Consider the following 25,039-nt stretch of genomic DNA (forward strand, 5'->3'; position numbering starts at 1 on the left):
TCACAATAACTGAACAACATCCTGCTCCTTTCAAAATAAAAGGCAGTTCAGCTTCAGAACTCCATTGAGACACACTGCCATCTACTGACACAAAGTGGTTTTGGTACTACACTAACACTACAGACTAGTGTAGTTGCATGAACTGAACTGTATAGGACAATAAAATAAAAATACATGGATCATACATGGAACATACATGGAACATACATGGAACATACGTGGAACATTGCCAAAAAGGTAGATAAGAAATGACAGATCTACAAGCTCACAGCAAGACGCATTGCAACTTGTTGTGAGCTTGTAGATCTGCTATTCCTGATCTGCTATTTCTGGCGAATGAAGAGAAACTGAAGAAAATAATTGCAACCTCACAAATTTCAAATTGAGGGTTATTGCTTCTAAAAAGGCCCAGTAAACACCCAGGGGTCAGTTATGAGTCCATTTCTAGTCATGGTCTGGAATTTTGAAAAGGGGCATTCTTCTTGAGTTTTTCTTCATTCAGTAGAAATATCAGATTAGAAATAGCAGATCTACAAGCTCAAGTGTGAGCTTGTAGATCTACTATTTCTAATCTGATATTTCTACTGAATGAAGAAAAACTGTTCAGTTCATGCAACTATACTAGTCTGTAGTGTAGTACCAATTCCACTTTGTGTCAGTAGATGGCAGTGTCTCAATGGAGTTCTGAAGCTGAACTGCCTTTTATTTTGAAATGAGCAGGATGTTGTTCAGTTATTGTGAACAAGACACAAGAGAAGGGGCTGTATACATTGGGTATTCTATTTTATGCATTTCAGGTGATGTAGTGCAAAACCATGAAAACTGTATGGACTGTTGTGTTTATTAGTTAATGTAAATAATTCGTTTTTGTTTGTTTGATGAAAAAGAGTAAGATTTATAATTTGGGAACACTTATTAGCCTGTTAGCTACAATTTTAGCACATGGTGTTGCTGTGGCCATACTGCTTACTGCAGAAGGCCTGCTATAAAGCTAAAGCTAATGTGTGTGCTGTATATCCACTGGATAAAGCAATATGTACTGTTGATATGACTATTTCTTTATTTGCTATTGTTATTTTAGGTGGATGCATTTGTTATTTTTGTACTGTTTTCTTTATTCATTAAAAATACATTGTTCATTATTTCATCTGTGGTATTTATTTTGTAAAATATTGAACAAGGTTGAGGTACCAAAATGTGAAATATGTCCACAGTATCACATCAAATTTCTGTACCCCCCATTTGCTGTTGTACAACGTGTCTTTGGTATTAGTAGATGAGAATCAAATCATTAACAATTGATTTGTAAAAGGTAAGTTAAGTATTTGTTAATAGTTAGTAAATGAGGAGTAGTGGCAACTTTAGAATAACTACCCAATAACATAAATTAACCATTAACAAATACTTAACTCATGTTAGTAAATGAGGAATAGTTGCAACTTTAGAATAACTACCCAATAACATATATCAATTATTAACAACTACTTAACTAGCCATTAGTAAGTGTTTTACTAATAGCTTGTTCATAATCATTTGAACATATATAAGGCATAGTTATAAATCATTAGCGTACAGGTAGTAAATATTTAACAAGCTATTAACAAGTCATTAACTAATAATTTGTGAGTAATATATAAATTATCTATACCTATTTATATTTATTTATTTAATTATATTATACCTCCTTAACTAACTGTTAACACATATTTAACAAGACATTAGTAACTCATTAACTAATGGTTTATAAATGATCTATTAACTAGTTATAAGGCATTTACAAGACATAGTTATAAATAATCAGCATACAGTTATTAAGTCAGTAAACTAATACTCTGTGAGTGATCTATTAGCTATCTATAAGGCATATTTATAAATCCTTAACATACTATTAAAACCTATTTAACAAGTCATTGATAACTCATTAAATAATTGTTTGTTAGTAATCTATTAACTATTTATAAGGCATGGTTACAACTCCTTAACTAGCTGTTAACAAACATTTAACAAGACATTGATAACTCATTAATTAATGGTTTATAAATGATCTATTAAGCAGTTATATGGCATTGTTATTAATCCTTAACTAACTATTAACAAATGCTTAACAAGTCATTAATAACTCATTAACTGACAGTTTATGAATGATCTATTAACTACTTATAACGAATAGTTATTCTAAAGTGTTACCCCCACCTCTTCTCCGTCCTCCGACCTATCTTGACCAGTATTGGTCCGAAGCAGTCGACTCCCGTGGAGTAGAATGGGGGTTTGTAAACTCTCAAACTGGAGGCTGAGAGGTCGGCCATCCGCGGTATCTGTGGTTGTCCTCTCCACCTCCTGCAGTCCTCGCAGTCACGTTGATATTTCTTCACTGCCTCCCTACCTCTTAGTATCCAGTACTTCCTGCGCAGTTCTGCAAAGACCCGTTCCGGGCCAGAATGCATCATCTGTTTATCGTATCGCTGGATGAGTAGCTTAGTGATTATGTGTGAGGGATCCAGGAGGATTGGATGTTTCTCACCATGACTTAGTTCGTCGCATCGGCGGAGACGACCGCCTACTCTTATTAGTTGACTATCTTCGTCGTACTCTGGGCAGAGGGTATTTAGTCTCCCTTTCCCTGCGTTGTACGCCGTTATATCCTTCCCCGCCATGAGGGTTGCTATTTCCTCTGGGAAACTGTCTAGTTGGACTTGCTGTAGGAGTGTTAGCTCTGCTCTCCGGTATATATCAGCGTCTATGGTCGCCCTGTGTTCTGGCTGGTTCCTGGCCGTCCCGTGTCCTGACTGACTCGTGGCCGCCTCGTGACCTGGCTGATCTGCGGCTGCCGTGTGTTCTAGCTTCGCTGTAGCCTCTAGCAGGTCTTCATATGTAGTGAATTTACTCAGGTCTGGTAGTCTGGGTTGGTGTTCTTCAATTCTTCCGCAGAAGGGGAATGTCTTCAGCAGCTCGTCCTCTTCTCGCGGTAGGCCTATAAGGGGTTGTTTAGGCCACTGAGAGGTCGATCCTTTTAGGAAAGGCGGTCCTTGACTCCAACGATTCACTTCGGCGAGCTGTAGTAGGTTCCTTCCCTTAGTTATGTCGTCCGCAGGGTTATCAGCGGAGCTAACGTGGCACCATGCGTTGCGGTCCGTTATCGCTTGTATCTCTGCGATCCTGAGTCCCACGAATACCTTATATCGGATGGATGGTGATTTTAGCCAGTACAGTACGGTGGTCGAGTCCGTCCAATAGTATACGTCCTTCTTGCCTACTGTTATGGTGAGCTCCTTTCTTAAGGTAGCGGCCAACCGTGCTCCTGATAGAGCGCCGCAGAGCTCTAGTCTTGGTATCGAGAGTTTCTTCTTCGGTGCTACCTTCGATCTCGCAGCTAGGAAGGTCGTATAGATCTGTCCTCTTACGTCCTCAGCGTGCAGGTATGCTACTGACCCGTACGCTCGCTCGGATGCATCACAGAACACGTGGATGCTGTACTTACTAGATTCTCCTGAGCCTAGATAGCATCTTGGTAGAATTATCTGCTCCAGGTTGGGAAGTTCCTCTTCCCAAGATTTCCAGGCTCGTATCAGTTCGTCTGGGAGGTTCGATTCGTCCCAGTCCCTGTGTTTGTGAGTTTACAAACCCCCATTCTACTCCACGGGAGTCGACTGCTTCGGACCAATACTGGTAAGTTCCATACGTCTTCTTCCTCGGGGTTGAAGCGTACTGTGCCTGATGGGAATCATCAAGGTTATTCCAGGTCGTGGCCTGGTCTGCCTCCTGAGAGTTCATCTCGCGGAGGATGGGGATGACGGGGGAGATAGTGTGAATCAGGGCATCTAGCTTTCGTTCTAGGGCATCTGATCTCTGGTTACCGGAATGCATCATCCGGTTACCGGTATCTAGCTTCCGTTCTAGCCTATCTAGGCGGTCCTGGATCATGGCTAGCATGTCGTCCTCAAAGTGGTCAGCATGACCGTTGGTTCCCATTTGGGATGTCTGGTGCGACATAATATCTTCTGGGGAGGGTAATGAGCTAGAGGGTTCTGCTTCAATCCGGTTCGAAGGACCAGTGTTGGGGGGAATTACGATAGTTCGTATATGTGGATTGCTGGTAGCAGGTTGCCCTGAGCGCCGTCAATTAGAACGGTACCTCTCCTGGGTGCCCTAGTGACTAGGCCCGAAGATGGATCAGATGTGGTAGAGTGAATGGTGTGTAAGGCCCTCACTCTTGTTAGTTAGTTATACTTATTAGTTAGTTATACTTATAGTCACTGAACTGTAATATCTCTGATCTGGATCTATCGGGCGTAGCTCAGCCATATATAGCCTACGTAAAACATCATACGTACGTTCGCCATATAAGGACGACCCTAGAGCATAGCCGTTTCATATAGGAGATGCCCGTATAGGGGGCGTCTCCGTAACAGGTGGGCAGCGAACGCTTTCGAGATATTCAAGTGGGCCCTGATCCACAAACGTTTGGGAACCACTGAACCACATATTTGGTACTATAGTTCAACAATGATGGACTTAAACATTACAGTATAAACATTACAGTACCTTGAGGCCCTTGAAGCCTGGCATTCCTGGATGTCCTGGCTGTCCAGCTCTTCCTGGATCCCCTGGTTTCCCCTTAAACACCATTTAGTTAAGCCTAATTTATGCTAAGGCAAAATAGGGTTGTGCGTCATGTCGCTCGACAAAAAATACATATTTGCGTCATTAAGTATTTCAGCTGAAAATATGTCATGTTTGTCTACTGACATGTCGCACGACACCTTTTCACCAAAGTAAGAATTAGGCATTAAGCAAGTATTAAAGAACAAGGGCATACTTGTTGTCCATTCTTTTTAAGATATAGTCTCAAAACAATGTTACTGGTATATTCAATTACAGCTCTGTGTATCAAAACAATGTTACTGGTATATTAAATTACAGCTCTGTGTATTATTCTGGATCATACCGGAGTAAATGCATATTCTATTCACAGCTTTGAGCCATACATCGTACATAAACATTCTATTCAATGGTTTTATTCTAAAACTACGTTCTCCAAAGTAATTACAATGTTGCTGTATACCTGAATCTTTAGTCCAGGGACTATGTCAGCTAGATTTTTAAAATCAGTCCACGTTTTAAAATGTATTCAAACATAGTCAAATTTAGTGTTGGATTACAAGCTTGAGGCAAGCTTCCCAAAACGTGCTTTGGAAAATGGTCATCCGTTATACAGTATACCGTGAGTCATCAATGGGCTAAACATGCCAGAACACCGGTATGGTCCTTTAAAATAGACGCCATTTACTAAAAATGTGATCCATAAAACATAAACATACCTCCAGTCCTGTTTTCCCATGTATGCCTGGTACTCCACTTTCACCCTTGTTTCCCTTTATTCAGAAAACAATGTGCAATTATGTTAAATTAAGATCCTAGTCTATGAGATCATATAAAAAATCCACCATGACATTAATTTGACTGTAGTTAGTGTTTCGCTGTCTCGCCATAATACACTTGGATTGATGAGTGCAGTCTTGTAAATATACTTTGCTAATTATGCGGTTGAGGTACTGATATATGGAGCGAGAGACTCACTATAGAAAAGAACTGTGGATGGAGGTCTGGCTGAGGCCGGTCATTTGGTTTCTTTTCCAAATGGACATGCTCCAATAATTTCAGATTGAAGCTCAGCCAAGCACTGTCCACATGTCCATAAACTACTATTTAATTCCTTTGCCATTTACCAATATGCATTGGCTCGTTAATGGGACACACGCTAATTAGAAGTGATTGGGAGACAGCGTGTCCAGACCAGCACAGGCCACACTGCTTACATTTCCACCAAAATTCCACTGACGAAGGCAGTAGGATTGGAACACCACTTAGTTGGGCATCTTTGGTGTGGCCAAGAGGTTATAACTCCTGCTGGAGCCTTTTTCATAACGGTGCAGGAAATGCAGCCCAAAGGAAACAGACAATTGCTGACACAAGTATTAGTTTGAACATCTCAGTATACACTCTGGTTAGAACAAAAAATATAAAGGTTTACAGTTTGAGCACACACTGAAGTATCAAATATATAAATATTACGATGTAATAGCGCAACAAGCCCCAAGAGGCCATGGTTTACAGTGATTATAGAACAGTTAAGGGCCACAACGCAACACAATAATTTACTGATAGCAAATAGTTATTTTTCTGCCAAGCAATGCAGTTCTTCAGCGATATTCATCAGAATGGTTGCCAAGCCACACACAGCCGCAGCAACTTTTTTCAACACTGGCATAGAACTGACTCATTTTTGTTATTGTTCTCATATCCATAGCCAGATCTTTCTCAGCACACCCGGTCTGAAAACAGCGAACAGACAACATAGTCTGTTTAACAGACTATGTTGTAGACTATGTTGTAGCTTGTAGATCGGCTTTTTTCAATGTGCGACACAATGCTTCCGCAACTAGAATTAGGATCTTGACTTTTCCAGCTCTTAAATTTCACCTCAATCTGATGTAATGCAGTCAAAGGTGTGTGTTTATAATGTAGTCAAAGGTGTGTGTTTATAGAGTATTTCACAACAGCTTCGAACAAGGCTCAGCCAATCATAAGCAAGGACATGAACGATCTGTTTTATAGTGTTGGTTTTAGCACACTGTTGGCCAATATAACACTTGGCTACAGTACAGATCCTTCTAAAAAAAATGAATATCGTGGAAAAGTTCATTTTCTTCTGTAGTATAATTCAAAAGGTGAAACTTTCATATATTCTAGATTCATTGCGTATAAAGTGTTGTTTCAATCTTGATGATTATGGCATAGTTCATGAAAATCTAAAATCCATACCTCAGAATATTAGAATATTACATGAGACCACTAAAAGAAAAAAGATTTATAATACAGAAATGTCGACGATTTGAAAAAGGTGTAATGGAAGCCCAGGTTCGCTTTGATAGCAGCCTTAACTAGACGCGCCGCAATTATGGGAAATTGCAAAGTGTGGTTGCGCCGTCACCGGTCGCAGGTTGCCGCCGCCCGGACTTGAGGAATATGCTTGGAGGAATACCGTCGGAGGTCGCGTGACGTACCATTCGAATTTGGTGCTGATTGGATCCTGTGTTCGTGATATGGCGTTTTGATTTGAAGAAATAGGCCCCTCCCACTAAAATAAATAAGCCCCTCCCACAAATGTAGCGGGCCAATGACATCGTCATGTCACTCCTGAGATCACCTGCTTTTCAATTTGAGAGGAGTGATCCCCCCAAAAATCATGTTTTTGCATCAAACGGTTACGTTTTGCAGAGTTGTGGCGCCCCCTATGGGTCAAAGTGGAAATGCTTTTGGGGATTCGTTGAGTAAACCACCCTCGACATGTGATTCAAATTTGGGATCGATTGGACGTTTCGTTCGTGATTTTTGGCATTTTTGGTAAAACGGGCTCCTCCCGCTAACTTTGGAAGCCAATTACGGACGAACGGTAAGGACTATCAAAATGCCGTTTGGATAGGTATATCGCATGAGTCCATAGATGACCTGTACCGATTTGTGTGAGATTTGGACAAAATTTGTAGGAAAAGGAGCAAAAAGTGTGTTTTGAAGAAAATTCAAAATGGCGGAAAATCTATCCAGACGCAAATGGGCGTGGCCTATATGGGGAGATGCGTAGTGACCCAAGGAATCCAGGGGAAAAGACATTTTACGACCTACGGTTCAAGAGTTATAGGCCAAAACGTAAAGGGCACTGTTATAGCGCCACCAAGTGGCCGATTAGTGTAATTATTTTTTCAATAATTTCGGACTAAATTATGAACCTCCCCTCAAAATGTGGTAACTCTAGCTCTTACGGTTTCTGAGAAAAAAATACTTGAATTTGAGTTTTTTCACTTTTACATTAAAGCGGATGGGGAAATTTAATGCACTAATAAATCAATATCAATTAAACTATTTAACCAATCTCTTAGCAAAATACAAGCACGATTCCAGGTCAAGACGGTCATTTTGAGATATGGCACAACATTGGGGGATAAAAACTGTGGGAGAAATAGCAGTTCGAAGTATTGTTTATCCGGAAGATTAATAAAGACCATCCAGTACTATAGTCTGGTTGCCCTGTTAGGGCAACCACACTAATTAAGCTCATCTGTATTGTTGAGTCTGGTGTCTCATCTTCCTCTTGACAATACAACATAGATTATCTATGGGGTTCAGGTCAGGCCAGTTGGCTGGTCAGTCAAGCACAGTTATACCATGGTCAGTACACCAGTTACTAGTATTTTTGGACCTGTGGGCAGGTGCCAAGTCCTGCTGGAAAAGGAAATCAGCATCTGCAAAAAGCTTGTCAACGTACGGAAGCACAAAGTGCTCTAAAATCTCCGGGTAGATGGCTGTGTTGACTCTGGACTTGATAAAACACAGTGGACCAAAAGCAGCAGATGCCATGGCACCCCAAATCATCACTGACTGCGGAAACTTCACACTGGACTTCAAGCAACTCTGACTCGGTGCCTCTCAGTCTTCCTCCAGATACTCTGGGACCTTGATTTCCAAATGAAATGCAGAATCCAAGTTGCTTGATGGTGTGATGGGTGCCATGTCATCTGTTTTATCAAGTCCCGAGTCAACACAGCCATCTTACCAGGAGATTTTAGAGCACTTTGTGCTTCCGTACGTTGACAAACTTTATGGAGATGCTGATTTCCTTTTCCAGCGGGACTTGGCACCTGCCCACAAGTCCAATAATACTAGTAATTGGTGTACTGACCATGGTATAACTGTGCTTGACTGACCAGCCAACTGGCCTGACCTGAACCCCACAGATAATCTATGTTGTATTGTCAAGAGGAAGGTGTGAGACACTAGACTCAACAATACAAATGAGTTTGTGGCTGCAATCAAAGCAAACCTGGGCTTCCATAACACCTCAGTAGTGCCACAGGCTGATCACCTTCATGCCACGCCCCATTGATGAAGTAATTTTGTTCAAAAGTATTCCAAACGAAGACTTGAGTGCATAAATTAACATACTTTTCAGATGGTCGACATTTCTGTATTATAAATCCTTCCGAAGTTTGGGGTCGTTTGAGTATGCTGCAGCCTTTATGGTTACTGTAGTTTCACCTGTTTACACTATGTTACATTACATACACTATTAATATTTATTTGTCATCTGTTTAAAAAAAACTATTGTGTCTGCTGGTGTTAATGTGGTCCTACAGTATGTGTCCCAAAATGAAACAGTATGAATACATCAGAATAGCAAAGTATGGCTTTTATAAGAAGAATGATTGGTCACCATTACCTTTTGTCCAGATTGTCCTGTTAAACCGTCAGCACCAGGTAAACCCATCTCGCCCTGCAGGAGTGTGAGAATGCTGTTGTACTTTAACGCTTAATTTATACTCCATCGTACGATGGTGTTGCTCACTGAACATAGCCTATGTACAAGCTTGTGGCTCTTGTAGTTGCCTACACTGTGCGACACTGTGCGACAAGTATAAATTAGTCTTAAACACTCATAATCATAATCAGTTTTTATTGTCCCATAGAGATATTCCATTCCATCAACACTGTTGTTACAGTAGGTCTGATTTATACAGTAGTTGTGCTGTGGTGTTGCAGAATAAAAATAAAAGAGCTATTTTTGGTGTGCGACACAATGGGTAACTAAATTTAGTAAAAATCAGGCATTAAACTCACAGAAGGCTGAACAGTAAATCAACTTACAAGTGGTCCAGCTGATCCTTTGAAGCCCTTTGCTCCAGGCATACCAGCTTCCCCCTTAGATTATAACAGATTTGAACATACATTGTTGTTGATGCACACATGATTTGCACAAATCTCAATTATCGTATTGTTAACATGCTAATTCAATTGTCAACTTGCTATTATGTACACTTATGTTGTTATGGTACTGTACACCTTTTGTTGGGATGTCACATCACCCAGCATCTAAGCAGATGACCAGTAAATGATTTGATTTTAAACTAGAAAAAGTGCTCTTCGGAGCACAGGTCTCCGCCAGGTCAGGTAGGCTAGTGTGGGGTAACCCTACGTCACCAGGCGTGTCATCCGCGTCAACAGGCGGCCGGAACCGGCCAATCCGGAAAGACTTCAACCCAAAATAACTACGGCCGGGATCAAGGGCATTGTAATACGGCCTACCTTATAAAATCCTTGATGCGGCGTAGTTTAGCTTATTTTTTAAATATAAATGTGAGTGTACTTTCCGGAGACTATTTAGCGCCTGTCTACCTTTGTTATCCCACGGGGAAATTGTAAATTGTATTCCATTTAAATAGGGATTGGGGAAACAAACAGCGAGAACCAAAACAAAGCGGCTCCGCCAAACCGGAACTACAACTTCCGGAAAGAGGAATTGCTTCTTTTTTTTTCAGTAGGCGTTAATAACAAATACCAGGCTTTCCTCCGAGGTGGAAAGACTGGTGATGCGAGGTTAAGTGTGGGGCAGCAATGTTCGGAATTCGCCAATCAGGCTGGAATGTGAAAAATCTAACGGATCGGACGTATCAGTCTTGACTATAGAGATAATACGTACCGATTTGCGTGATGTTTGAACATTTGTAGGAGTAATATAAAAAAAATATTTGGCAAAAATCTGCCTCCTGGTGGCGCTATAATAGGGCAATGTTGAAAGGGTGGCATTTGTTCCTCAACGTAGTGCGGATGTGCGTGCAAAGTTTCACCGCAATCGGCGTTCATGATTTGCGGCATTTTGTTCAAAAGGGGCCACTCCTGCAAACTTAGATGTCAATCTTAGCCAATCAGGATGGAATATAAAAAATCTAACGGATCCGTCTTGATCACATGACTATAGAGATCATGTGTACCGATTTGCGTGAAATCATAACATAAGTCGGCCTCCTGGTGGCGCTATAAAAGGCAGATGTGAAAAATGCAGGTCAAAGGTTTTTCCTTGGCCTCTAGGGAGTGCACATACAAAGTTTTACACAGATCGGTGCAGTTATAGGTAAAAACCCGAATCGCACATTATAGCGCCACCATGAGGCTGATTTGAAAATGTTCAAGTGGCATTTCTTCCTCGGCCTAGTGAGAATGTGTGTGCAAAATTTGTGTTCGTGATTTGAGGCATTTTGTTCAAAACGGAGCATTTCTGCAAACTTTGGAAGCCATTCTTAGCCAATCCAGATGGAATATAAAAAATCTGAAAGACCCGTTTAGTTTAAATGACTATAGAGATATACTGTGTACCGATTTGCCTGATGTTTGGATAAAAACTGTAGGAGTACTGTAAAAAAAAATATGTTTTGCAAAAAGCGGCCTCCTGGTGGCGCTATAACAGGCCCATGTGAAAGATTTGGGCCAGAGGTTCTATATATGTACCTATATGTCTGTACATATTGTAGGAGCTCACCTTAAGTCCATTCAGGCCTGCGATTCCTGGTAAGCCAGGCATACCCTTGGGAACAGAGAAACAAATAAAACACTGAGTACATTTCTACTGTATGTAATCACACACTATCTATGAATGGTCAAAACAATTAAAAGATGTATCATCTCTATGTTAATAGCCGTTATGGAACTGCACAGGACAATAGCCATAGTAGAAACACTACCACTTTTTGAAAGGTGACATGTCACAGTAGAGTACATGTTAATACTTTCAGTATATTCCAACAAATGTATAGAGACCCCCCCCACACACACACACACACACACACACACACACACACACACACACACACACACACACACACACACACACACACACACACACACACACACACAGTCTAGAATATCATTGTTAATGTGGGTTGAGGGTTAATTTATTCTTTGCACGCCTCCTTCGACAAAGGTCACTCGAGGTGTGGAGCGACAATGTCCATTCACCCCAAATGTCATCCTGAACAAAAGGAACAGAGCATCTGCTTGTTCTTACCAGTTTGGAAACAAGCTGATAAAAGCTGCACTGTAGAGGAGTTTCCATTAACTGGTAAATAAAATAAATGGTGCATTTATAAAGTGACTTTCTCCAAAGCGCTTTACAATGTGCATTGCATTCATCCATTTACACACACATGCACCCACCGACTGTGGAGGGAACCATGCAAGGCACACCAGCCTGCTCATTGGGAGCGGTTAGGGGTTAAGTGTCTTGCTCAAGGACACTCTGACACGCAGCCACGACAAGCCGGGGATTGAACCGGTACAAAGATGGCCGCTCTACCTCCTGAGAAACTGCCACTCTGGACCGCGAACAGCCTATTCCCATACTGTCGAAGCGGGGAGGCGGGGCTGGGAGCCTACGCGGGGGCTGAGAGAGCCTGGTGACGCCCCTAGTTACTGCGTCACATCCTGGACGGATAGCCCCGCCCACACCAAGCGAGCGCAGTCAGAGTACAGAAGTCAGGCACAGACGGCTCTGTTGTTGACGGACAACGGATGCACGCTTATGAGAAACAACAAAAATAAAACCTGGCGAAACAGTTGCGTGTATTAGCGCAAGATGAGGATAAAGCTTTACGGACAACGGATGCACGCTTATGAGAAACAACAAAAATAAAACCTGGCGAAACAGTTGCGTGCATTAGCGCAAGATGAGGATAAAGGAAACATTCAGTCTAAATGTCCAGTTTGCTAATTTACAACTACTACGACTACTTTTGTATTTGACATTTTTTAATTTCTCTAAATATTATAAACTTTCACATATCAGAAAAGGCTACTATGGGCTACAGTGAAGTCGAACTGAATGACTGAAACGTTTTTTCTTTTTTTACTCTTGGTGTGGGGATTATCTGTTATGAAAGAAAATGAGAGAAATTGAAACGGCTATAGTCTATGGGAAACCATAAACCTACAGAGGCTTACATCTAAATGAGTTGCCATATTTACATTTCCTTACAAAACTTTATAAAGCTATACATTTCTGCGATGCATAGTAACATTGAAACTCCACAAGATATTCCTCTACACTTATTCTCCCAGCCCCCGCGTAGGCTCCCAGCCCCGCCCCCCCGCTTCGACAGTATGGGAATAGGCTGTTGGCCTCTGGACCTGGAAGTAATTTATTTCAATGCTAGCTTATAAAGTGATGTGAATACACTGCCCCAGTTATTTTTGTCCATTACCATTGTGGGGCACGCATGTCATGTTTTTACAACAAGCTTGTCTGTATGAATATCTATGTCCCCACAGCCAATCACAGCTTCACACCACTGTGTCTACAGTACGTACAGTGTGTAGCACTCTCTGAATGTCCCCACAAAAGTAGACAAATCACAGCTCACGCCGCTACATGCATGATGTCATGAAACCTAAACTTAACGGTGGCTGGTGTAATTTACTGTAGTAGAGAAAAGAAAAACAATTGCATCCTTGGCTTATAATGTGAATGCTGCTAAACACACCATGAACGACACTGAAGCCTACAATTCATTCACAAACTGCACACCTAGTAATTTGACACCGACGCTATACCGTTATTAGTCTAGGCCTCTAGTTCTTGGCCAGGTCACTCTCGGAAAAGAGATATTATATATATAATATGATGATGAGTTTGAGGGTGGTAAACTGGACCATTCAGCCAGTAACTACCTAGCACACAATTATGTCCCTCCGTCCCTTTATTTGGAAAAATACTTCAGCTGGATTAGGATACACAGACCTAAATTAAAATGGCGAAGAAATGCAATAATTAAAGTCATAATAACTAAAGTTTAGGAACAAAGACCACACCTAAAACACTCCATTTCCATTTCATACCTCCCGCTGCTGTGTGCAAAGCAGCAGTCGCTCCTCCTTAGACAATGCATTGCACCTCACCGCTTTCTCAGAACACAGCATCAAAATACCACTGTTGGTGTGAATTCAGCATTAGTCATGCCAGGTATGGACATGCCTTGAAGACAGAGACCTCTCCCTGCATGCGTTCGTGTGTCACAACAGTGATGCAGTAAATGAATATGTGGGGTTATGTGTTGTTCTGTGTATCAGGGAAGGAATATCACTGATTTAGGGACACTGGTGTGAACTAAAGTGTCAGTCCAAATATAATGTTATTTATCACAATATCAACTCACACGAATGTTGCACTTGTATTGACATATTCATCTTTCGCCGTTATATAAAACTGCTGCCAAAACTACACAAAAAGTCCTTAAAGCTACCAAGTAAACACTCCCCTGTGCATTACAGTACATAAGTATTACTGGGCCAAAAGATTGTTTCAAAATGTCTAATTTGTTTGTGAATTTTGATTTACTAGGTGGGCTAATCACGAGTGGTGAAAAGAGACAGGATAGAGGAGGAATATCAAATAGAAAGGAGACACACTGAAATGAATGAGAGGGAAATTGAAGAGCTGGAAAAGTCAAGACAGTCAAGACCTCAAGACGTTAAAACAGTCTATGAGGTCTGTTCACAGTTTTCAGACCTGTGTGCTGAGACAGATCTAGCTAGTGATTTGCAAATCACTAACCACGAAACCATGGTATTGTAGTAACCGTTTTATAAAAGCCATGCAAGGCTGTGGTTTACTCAGGGATTTTAAAACCGCTAAGCTAAGCTAAAATCTATGTAGGCTGAAGCCTGCATGTACTTTGTTGTACAATGGTGTCAGTCGCCGAAAAAAGCAGAACCTCGTGAACACAATATCTCAGGAATACCTTTAGGGTAATTCATAAACTTCACTCTGCTTGACCTCCTGGAAGGGCCAATCACCTTCAAGCAAAACAGCCTGCAGTAGATACAAAACTACATAAAATGTAGCTTCACAAAAAATGCAAAAAGACACACAAATAAATGGATATGGACATATACCATAAATGTACAAAAAGACAGATACTGTAGGAAGACAGGCCAACAGCACTGCATTTTCAGCACTGAAATCACTATTCTCTTGATATAAATGGGGAGAGGTTACAACAGGTCTAAATGGGTTAAACTCTCCCAGGGAAAGTCCTCGTTCTCAGGTGAAAAGAAGCGGCTGGTGACTCAATGTGTAAGGATGTAGTTAGTCAAACCCTACCCAGACCAACAGCAGGGGTTGGCAGCGACAGGGATCACAGTACACATGGGGAATTGGCCATCACTACATTCAGGAGACGAGAAAGGTTTATGCGCTCAGTGGAGTATAGATTCTATACTGTACATATGACGTCAGCCATGTTCATATTTGGGCAAGTTTCAGCCCAATCCAACCTCCTTTGACTTCCAGTATCCATCGTCTATACATCTATTAATTCAGCAAACATCTGCTTGTATGTCTGTACTAATTGCATATCTCGAGAACTGTTCAACCAATCGACTTCAACTACAACTTGGCATGTGTATTGCTGAAGACCAAAGGGAGTGCAGTGCATTGTCGAGTGTGAAGTCGGTCGGAGCAGTGATTGCCCAGAACCAGCGTGTGGCAAACATATGTGAAAAAGAATGTGTGGAGGTACTAAGTTGGCCTACTGCCAGTGTGCACAATACATACAGATACAGGCTGCTTGTGGCCATTGGCAAAATTTAAACAGCAATCGTTATAAAGATCTTTAAAGGTCTTTACGATTCTCTTTAAAATAGATCAGACAGCTGCAGTTGATTCAGAACTCTGCTGCTCGAGTCCTTATCAAGACAAAGAAAGTGGATCATGCTGTCACTCCAGTTCTCAGATCTTTACACCGGGCTCCTTCCTGTCTGTTAAAGAATTAAATACGACTGCTGGTAAGCACTGAAATATTATTTCTCATGTGCTATATTATTTACAATGTATGCACTAAATAACCTAGCATCTGTCTAAATAACCTGCTAACTAAAGTTTAACATTGTGGTCAAGAAAAACAAGTATACAGTAAGTAAAAAAATTAATAATAATAATAGTAAAAAAAAAAACAGGAGAACAAATGACCACGGTAAGTCTCCATAGTCGTCATAATAACTAGGGCAAGTGCTATGGGCTAAATCTGAAGAGGTGAGTTTTCAGATTACGGCGGAAAATTGGGAGTGGGTCTGCAGCTCTAACTGCAATGGGGAGTTTGTTCCACAGTTTGGGAGCCAGGAGGGAGAAGACGTGTGGAGCGCTGTCCTGGGTGTTTTAGGGAAGTTTGAAACAGCTTCCCTGTGTGAGTGATCTGAGTGTACAGTGAAACAGCTCTCATAGTCACTCTTTTAGCATGTAAACGAACGCAAACAAAGCTGATTCAGACAATATGACAATATAGTCCAGAGGGAAGCACGCACATCCCAAAAAAAACTTTTCAGGTGCTGAACAACAATACGTACATTAGAGGAAAGTAAGGGTAGTCCACAAACTGTAGCTCCCAGTAGAAAAAAATATTAAATAAGTTTAAACAATGTTTCGACAGCTGTGGGTCTTCATCAGGAATGCTTTTATTAGGAAGGTCCCTGACATGAAACTGTTTGAGAACCATTGGATTACAGGACATGCAGAAGTCCCCCTCAAACATACTAAAATGTGTTTTAGTCCTATAAATTAAATACATTTACATTATTACTACAGCCTACTGTTTGGAGGTCAGAGAGTGACCTACCCGATAGGGTTTAACAGTGGAATTGACTTACTAAGACAGCTGTTTTGTAAAGCAGGTCAAGATTTACAGCAACACTAATTTATGTGGCTTTTCTTTTTTTCTATAGTCTGTGAAGGCAAAAGGAGTCCGATGGATATCGAATTTCACTAAACATGACCTTACAAATCAACTGTACAACACTAAATCACAGCATTGGATGCAATTCGACCCGAAAATGTGGAGAGGCTGCAAGACACCTGTTACTGAACGAACAATAGCAATGATTTGTTTGAGAATACAGAGCTCTTAACCTTTTTGTTTTAACCGGCAACCAATATCACTTACAGCACCTTTAAATGAGAATCACCAAGCCATTCACTTCCCACATACTAGAACTTACAGGTATTTAACAGAGAATTAGGTTTTCTCTCTCCCAGCTTAGTTTACGAGACCTGATGGGCAGGTACCATCACACAGATGTTGGGTAATGCCCTAAGGTGCAATCCTGTTTGTTACAAGTCACTAAATCTCTACGAAACATTCTTAATAAGGATTTATTGTCTATTACAAGTCACTAAATCTCTATGAAACGGATTCATAAAACAGACAGTTCCAGTCCTTGATTATTATTGGTTTAGCCGTGCTTGAAGCTGTTGTAAAATTCTCTATAAAGTAAACACACACCTGTGGATTCATTACATCAGTATTACTGCGCCAAATAAATTGTTTCAAAATGTCACGGTTTCTTTGTGAATTTTGATTTACGAGGTGGGCTAAGCGTGGGGGTGTGGTGGAAAGAGACAGACAGGATAGAGGAGGAAGATCAAACAGAAAGGAGACACATGCCGAACTTAATGAGAGAGAAATTGAAGAGCTGGAAAAGTCAAGCAACGAAGCCCGGGGTCATTAAACAGACTACGAGGTCCGTTCACTGTTTTCAGACCTGGTGTGCTGAGACAGATCTGGCTATCGATTTGAAAACAATCACAAAAACTGAGCGAAACCAGGCTCTCTTTTATGCCAGTTTAAGCATGCTTTCCACCTCGTCTGTGTTGCTGCGGACAGTATGTGTCGCTTGGCAGCAATTATGTTAAATGTTGCTTACATGCTGCTACATACAATTATTATTTGTTATCAATAAATTATTAAATCAGTTTATTTTATTAAACCTTGACAGGTATAGATATACAGAAGTAACCGTTTTATAAAAGCAATAAGCCATGCAAGGCTGTGGTTTACAATGATTTTAGACTTAAGATTTTGGCCTATAACTCTTGAACCGTAGGTCATACAATCACAATGTTTTCCCCTTGGATTGCTTGGATCATGACGCAACTCCCCAAATAAGCCACGCCCATTTCCACCTGACAAGTTTTCTGCCATGTTGTTTTCTTTGCAAAACGCAGTTTTTGCTAATACGAGTACCTATTTTGTCCAAACCTCACCCAAATTGGTACACATTAGGCGGTTACACACCGGCGAATATGCGAATATACGCAAAATTCTCGTTCCGAATAATTAAAAGACTCTTTTTTCGCTCCGCGAAACTGGTGTGGAAGCTTGCATTGACTTTATAAGGTTTTTAAAAAAAACGTATTATTCGCATGAAAAAAATCGGTGTGTAAGGACCTTAACTTAGCCTGGTAAACCCTCCCTCCGGAAATCTAATTTCTATTTGATTCCAGGAGTGAGTCTGGCCTGATCGCCCATTCTGCAATATTGGCTGCAGGCTGAGTTGGGCGGAAGTAATACCGTTGACTGACAACCCCTTCAGCCAATGATATTTTTTCCCCTTCAGCCAATCAGCAGTTCACCAGTCTAATGTGACGTCAACGGGACTTTTGAGACAGCCAAGCCCAAAATGGGTTGCCTTATTCGGGTACATGGGTGTCACTGGCCACCCCTACCGGTTCTCTAAATTTTTATTTTTAAATAGGCTTTGTCATGATTAATTGACCACATATATGAAGTTAAACAACTAAATTCTATCCAAACGATATCTTATAAGTAAATTCCGTGCCTCAAAATAGAAGTTAGAGAGCTTTTTGAAGTCAAAAAATCGCGGAGATTATAGCGGACAGAAAAAGATGGCTGCCGTTCGTGTTTTGGGCTCACTCGAACTCGCCACCTGATTGGCCAACTGTCGCTGTCAATCACAGAACGATGTGCGACGACGCTGATAGGCTCGGTTAGCTGGTAATTCCACTAGAAACCCCCACAATGGGCTATCAGGCCAGACTCACTCCTGGAATCAAATAGAAATTAGATTTCCGGAGGGAGGGTTTACCAGGCTAACCTTAACTCTGTAGTCAAGATTTATCTGTCAGATTTTTGGGATTCTATTCCGATTGACTACGATCGGCTTTCAAAGTTTGCTGGAGGGGCCCGTTTTGCACTGAGGCCAGGCAAGGTTTAACAGACAGTTTGAAAACCGCCAGAATGGCAGGTGTGCACTGTGCAGATGTTCCCAGTGCAAAGCAGGGTCAGTGGTTCAAAGCCAGTTCTGTGTATCTAGAGAAGATACATAGAGTTATCACTGTGAACATACACTTGATGAATTAAGTTAACAGCAAAACATTTGAATACCTGGGGGGTAATTGTCAAAACAGGAGGATTGGAGTGCACCCCTGCTTTTACAAAGGTTTTAAGTTGAAAACTAGGAGAACAAAATGTGTAAAACACTCAAAAAACAAAAGGTGCTCTTTGGAGTAAAGGGTTATAGACATACTGTATGCAAACTGCAAAGAGAAGAGAAGTCCCCGACACTGCTGCAAAAAAAAGTTAAAAAGCCTTTATTAGATCATGGCTGGCACCTTCGCCTTCTGGCAGGAGCCTTCGTCAGATGGGTAATTGTTTGCCTTCACACACCCTGATGTGTTATTGCTCTGATCAGTCTACAAATTAGTGTCCTACATAAAGACTTTACAGCAAGCACCGCACCACCCAAGAGAGTACATAACTACAGACAGGCTACTATGAGATACTGTTCACTAGGGCTGCAACTGTCAGTTAGTGATTATTCTATCATTTACTTTTTCGATTATGACCGAATCATTGAGAAGCACCTTTTTTATATCAACGAATCAATGCGCGAGAGAAATCCTATTTGTAAAGGGATTTGTTTACTTAAAATGGTAAATGGACTGCATTTACTAGATAGAACTTTTTATCCAAAGCGCTTTACAAAGTATTTCACATTCACCCATTCACACACCAATGGCAGAGGAAACCATGCATAGCACCAACCTGCTCATCTGGAGCAGTAAGTGTGTTGCTCAAGTACACTTGAGCAACACAGCCAGGAGGAGCCAGGAGGAGGATCGAATTGGGAGCCTTCCAGGTCCAAGAACTTCCCTGCCAGGCAGTACTTAACCACTAAAGTCCCATTCTGTCGCACAACGGTGTCACGCAAACATAGTGAAAATAGCAGAACTACAAGCTCACAATGGAATGTATTGTGAGCAACAATGACAAGGAATAAAATTATACATTTTCCACCTAAATCGATCAATAGAGTAGTTTGATTAACTGTTGCACCCCTACTAGGCAGCGTTATGTTTTCACATATTCTTCAAAGCCAACATGCTGAGGAAAAGGGTGAAAAGCTCAATGTGCTCTGCACATTGAGTAACCACTAACTCACAAGTATGGAGAACATTTTGGTGGAAGAATCCAATTAAGTTCTGATTAGCATCTTCAGATTAAAAGCAGACAGCTAAATCCCAGAAAACATGTTTGAGGCCCTGTAAGCAACCTGGAGGCCAACCATACCCATGTTTTCTGGAGCTACCCTAAATTAAAACCTTTATGGAATAACATGAATTTCACTATTGAAGACCTTATGGGATATGTCATTCTAAACAATTGTGTTGTGATGTCCCTAGGAAACATTGATACGGTTGTACAAAGAAGATTGCTGGCTATAAGCAGAATTTTTGCCAGATGTCTTTAACAAGAAACTGGTATAAAACGGAGCCTCCAGCAAAAGAACTATGTCTTGAGATTATCTGGGACATACCAACAAATAAACTAAAAGCAAGCAAAAAAGCAATTCAAACTGATAATTTACATGACATGAAACGTGACGCCAACAAGTAACTGAACTGTTAACCACTTCAACCCTACTGTGCTTCACCGTAAGTGTAATGAAAATGGCCCATCTACAAGCTCACAACATGTCACATTGCGGGCCGTTTTGGACCCGAGTCGGCCCACCCATGACTTTGACATCCTTCCAGCAGCTAGTGGTGTGCAATTGTAAAATATGGCCTAAGGGTGGCGCTAGAGGAAAGGCCAATGGGTCACAAAATCAGTAGGGGCTATCAGTTGCTATCCAGCCAGTAGTTTTTGAGAAATGAAGAAGAAACAGGAAGAAGTGGGAACCCACTGTTGCAAAGGACACCCGCTGAAGAAGTCACAACTATGAAGACACTGCAACCACATTTTGGTGTATATTTTAAACAAAAAAATCACAACCTAAACCTGCAGAGGGAGAGCAATTCCTAGGAACTTTGGATAATTTGAACAGTCAAATGTTTTAGATCTATGAGCAAGATGAATGCAGCATGTGTATGCGGTTCTTTTTTTTTTCCTAATGCTGCCCAGAAGATTCCTACAGTAATGAATTCCCTACCGGCACTCATTAGGCCCTGGCAACAGTAAATCCCCCTTAAGCATGTCACCAGGTGGACAGTGACCTTTTAAAGTAGGGGTCTATGTGACAGGTATAACCATATCACTTACTGTAGGTACAAACTCAATATTTATTTCATAACACGGAATGACCTTAACCCATTAATACCGGGAAAGCATCCGTCATTTTAGATTTTAACCACTTTAACCATTATTTTATATTTTGGCTATAGCCGATATACAAGCTCATAATGCTTGTAGATCTGCTATCTTAGAAAAATCATGAAAATGTGTGCAAATCTTTGAATATATATTTATATAACATTTGTAACTCAAGTCTTTGCTTCTGGGGGTCCCTGGAACTAAATATTCTGAGATGGGGGTCCGTGGCCAAATACATATAATTTTGGGGGTCCTTGACATGAAAACGTTTGAGAACCACTGATATTATAGCAACACAAGTGTTTCAGAAAACTGTTTAGAAGACATTTGGTAGAATCGGCCTCAAGTCTTAATGGGTTAATAGGAGCTTTCTAGTCTCCCGACCACGAACTATCATTTGTTCTCGTTTGTCCCGTGTCGTCGTCTCGTCGAGTAAGAAGAATTTCTCCTCTTGATAGGTTCTGCTTGTGATTCTTTGTTTTAAATGCATAGTCGCGAGTTGCACACCGTTAGTTTGACCAACTATACACCATGTTGTTGCAGTGGGTTGTCTTGTGACTGCTTGTATACACGAATCCACGGAGCGCTGCCCTGCGCGCAGCCATTGCTGCGGTGTCAACGCTCCGCGGACGCGACACCGCAGCAATGTCCGCCTACAGGCAGCTACAGGCAGCGCGTCTATGGATTCGTCTATAGGCTCCTTCATCAGGGCTTGTCCTTTGCAACCAAGTGGGCCCCCTCCTCCCTGTTTGAGCTACTGTCTCATTAAGCGGTATTCACAATCTTATGTGTGCAACATTGCGCCGTGACTAGTTGGTTTTATTTTCTAATGTTTTTAATATTGTGTTCTAGTGCCTATGGGGATAGGGGCAAACCGCCAAACTGACTAGAGGTCTTGGGCGTGAGGTTGTATTAAATCCCAAAGGTATGCAAATGTATTTTGATTGTGTGTTTTAGGAAATTTGAAAGCATGATGGTTGTATTAAGTCCCAAAGGTACAAAAATGTATTTTGATTATGTGTTTTTAGGTCATTTGAAAATATAACGTATGTGGAACTGAAGCAGTTCTCTTAGTTCTCTTTGTGATTGTAAGACACTGTTGCCCACTGTTGCTGAGCAGTGTGCATAACTGTTGTTTTTCCCAAGTGTATTATTTATTAGAACAGTAAAAATTTTGAGGTGCCTTACTCCTTTAATTTAATGTTAGTCGGGTCAATGTGGTTTCCTCAGCATTCCAGGTCCTGGGTTTTATTAGTAGCCAGGCAGCTATAGTATGTTGCTCGGCCTCCCGCTTACTCCAGCCTCTTGTCTGGAGCCCGACCGATGGCAGATTTTTGGGTCCAATGCCGATCCCGATTTAAGAGTTCTAGCCCACCGATTACCAATATTTTTTACAGATATTTTGTCAATAATGTGCTAAATAAATTCTAATCAATTTGAAAAACTTAGATTTGATTAAAGGTAGATTTGAGAGTAGATCCTGATCAACTCCCCCTGCGGACAGGTGCTTCCCCAGCCTGTATGGGTATGTGCCGTTAAAAACATCACCCTCCCCGCCCAGCTTCCCTCTGGACCAATTGTGTTTGTATACACGAATCCAGGGAGCGCTGCCCTGCGCGCAGCCATTGGTGCGGTGTCAGACTTGGTTAGCTGCTGCTGCGCGGTGTCAGTCAGCTGCTGTCACTGACTGCTCACGTTACTCTTTTACCTGCTTTTTACTAACTTTTACTAACACTAACTTACCATACATACAAAGATGTATAGAAAATCGGGACGAACCACCTACGTCAGGTGCCAGTAGGCTAGTTTAAGGCTGCTCTGCTAACGCCAAATGATGGACAGAACCGTAGCAGCAGCTGACTGACACCGCAGCAATGGCGGCGCCGCCACCTACAGGGCAGCGCTCCGTGAATTCGTGTTTAGGCGCTTGTCCATCTATGGCCATATTGGTTGAATCGGCGGTTCTGGACAAACGCATAACCGAACGACTCAGCGGCAATGCGCCACACTCCCTCGAGTCCTTGACGATGCGCGCGACGAGTTTGAAGTCGGTCGGCCCCATATAAGCACATGAAAACAGTCGGATCTGTGGCTCTGGACAACTGGATCTCCCATATACTGTATGCCTAAATATGGGCATATCGGGTTAGTTTATGGTTATGTCTGAATCATAGTGACATGCCTATATGGGGGTATCGGGTTTGTTTATGGTTATGTCTGAGTCAGAGTGACAAGCCTATATAAGGGCATATCGGGTTTGTTTATGGTTATGTCTGAGGCATAATGACATGCCTATATATGGGCGTATCGGGTTTGTTTATGGTTATATCTGAGTCATAGTGACATGCCTATATAAATGGGCGTATCGTGTTTGTTTATAGTCTGAGTCAGAGTGATGTGGCCGTGGTCCTGCCTATATATGGGCATATCAGGTTTGTTTGTGGTTATGTCTGAGTCAGATTGACGTGGCCGTGGTTCGCCCGCTGTCCGGCTGGCCCGCCTGCCCTCCAATTTTAATATAGGATAGGTCTAATGATATACATGCTCAAAACAACTGGTAAAGAAATAATCATTTCGGGACACATTGGCTAAATAGTTACTGAAATGCAAAAATACATGTGCTCATTCTGAGAGAGAGGACCAAGGTTCAAATCCGAATCCCATCTTGCATGTCTCTAGCTCTCTGCCTGCCTTTACATCTGAAATAAACTTGATCTTAGAACTTATTTATTTTGTTCTCAAACACTCAAATGATTCAATACATAAATACTCACAAACTGTTCTATTTTTGAAAAGCTTTTACGGGAAGGCAAATGCTCCACCAACTTTCTCTTTTATCCAATCAGAGACGTCAAATCGACAATGAGACTTTGTCCGGGTCCCTAACTCTAAAACAACAGCTCAACATGAATGATATAGTACTCCATAACCATAGACAAGCTATAATAAAATTAGAAATGGCAGCTTACATACTTTTTTATTTGCTGAAATTAAGGAATTAAAAAGAAAAGTAGCTCAAGTTTAAAATGCACTAATGACAGGCATGGAAGCAAATAGCCATTTCAAAATAAACAGTTTAGTACATGAACAGTTTACGAGGTTCTGCACGTCCAGCAAAACCACCTTGGAAAGCCTGTTGAGCTTTTCCCCCCAAAAGATAAACAGGAGCAGATGTTTAGATGTTGACTCGGACTGTGTTTTGCGTAACATGGAAACATGCAGGATGGAGAGATACAGACTGACAACCAGCTAGACAGACCCATCACTCCATCGACAGACAGACAGACAGACAGAAAGATTGATTACACAGAGGATTCTCCCCCACAATTCTTCAACGCATCAATAAACCAGTCAGCCCAGGCAAGGGCACATAAATTTAATTGCAAAATATTGCCTAAACTCCACAAAGTATCAATGCTGTGTCCTGAATACAATGCCGAGTCTATTGTTCTAGTAGTGGAACGAAGTTCTTACAGCCCGGTGGAAGAACTGAATCATCATTTTGTTCCTCCTTCCCAAAACTTCAGGGACAATGCTCATGTTCATGATCAATTGGGGCGGTTGCGTGATTGAAACACTTTCTTCCTAAAACAAATTCTCTGTCACCATTGGACCACAGCATTCATTCACTAAGTTGGTTTCCCTGCCTTGGATACGAGTGTGAGCTTGCCAGTTACATAATAATGGTTATCCTAGAATGAACTGGAGAGGAAACCACTTCTAAAATATTCTTGCAGTCAGAATTGATCTCATGCCATCCGTCATGCCTTTAA

At 41.4% G+C, this 25,039-nt stretch overlaps 1 protein-coding gene across 2 annotated transcripts in view; it reads right to left on the reverse strand.

Moving 5' to 3' along the window:
- Positions 1–25,039, reverse strand: part of col21a1 (collagen, type XXI, alpha 1) — a 59,203-nt gene that overhangs the window by 14,891 nt on the left and 19,273 nt on the right. For both annotated transcript variants that reach the window (XM_080449896.1, XM_080449895.1), the window contains 5 exons: positions 11,369–11,413; positions 9,700–9,753; positions 9,275–9,328; positions 5,319–5,372; positions 4,543–4,614 (listed from right to left, as the gene is read on the reverse strand). In XM_080449896.1, coding sequence (XP_080306022.1) covers positions 4,543–4,614; positions 5,319–5,372; positions 9,275–9,328; positions 9,700–9,753; positions 11,369–11,413 — 279 coding nt within the window. The remainder of the gene's footprint in view (positions 1–4,542; positions 4,615–5,318; positions 5,373–9,274; positions 9,329–9,699; positions 9,754–11,368; positions 11,414–25,039) is intronic.

This window comes from Gymnoscopelus braueri (genome assembly GCF_963280865.1).
Source record: "Gymnoscopelus braueri genome assembly, chromosome: 14".
NCBI lineage: Eukaryota > Metazoa > Chordata > Actinopteri > Myctophiformes > Myctophidae > Gymnoscopelus > Gymnoscopelus braueri.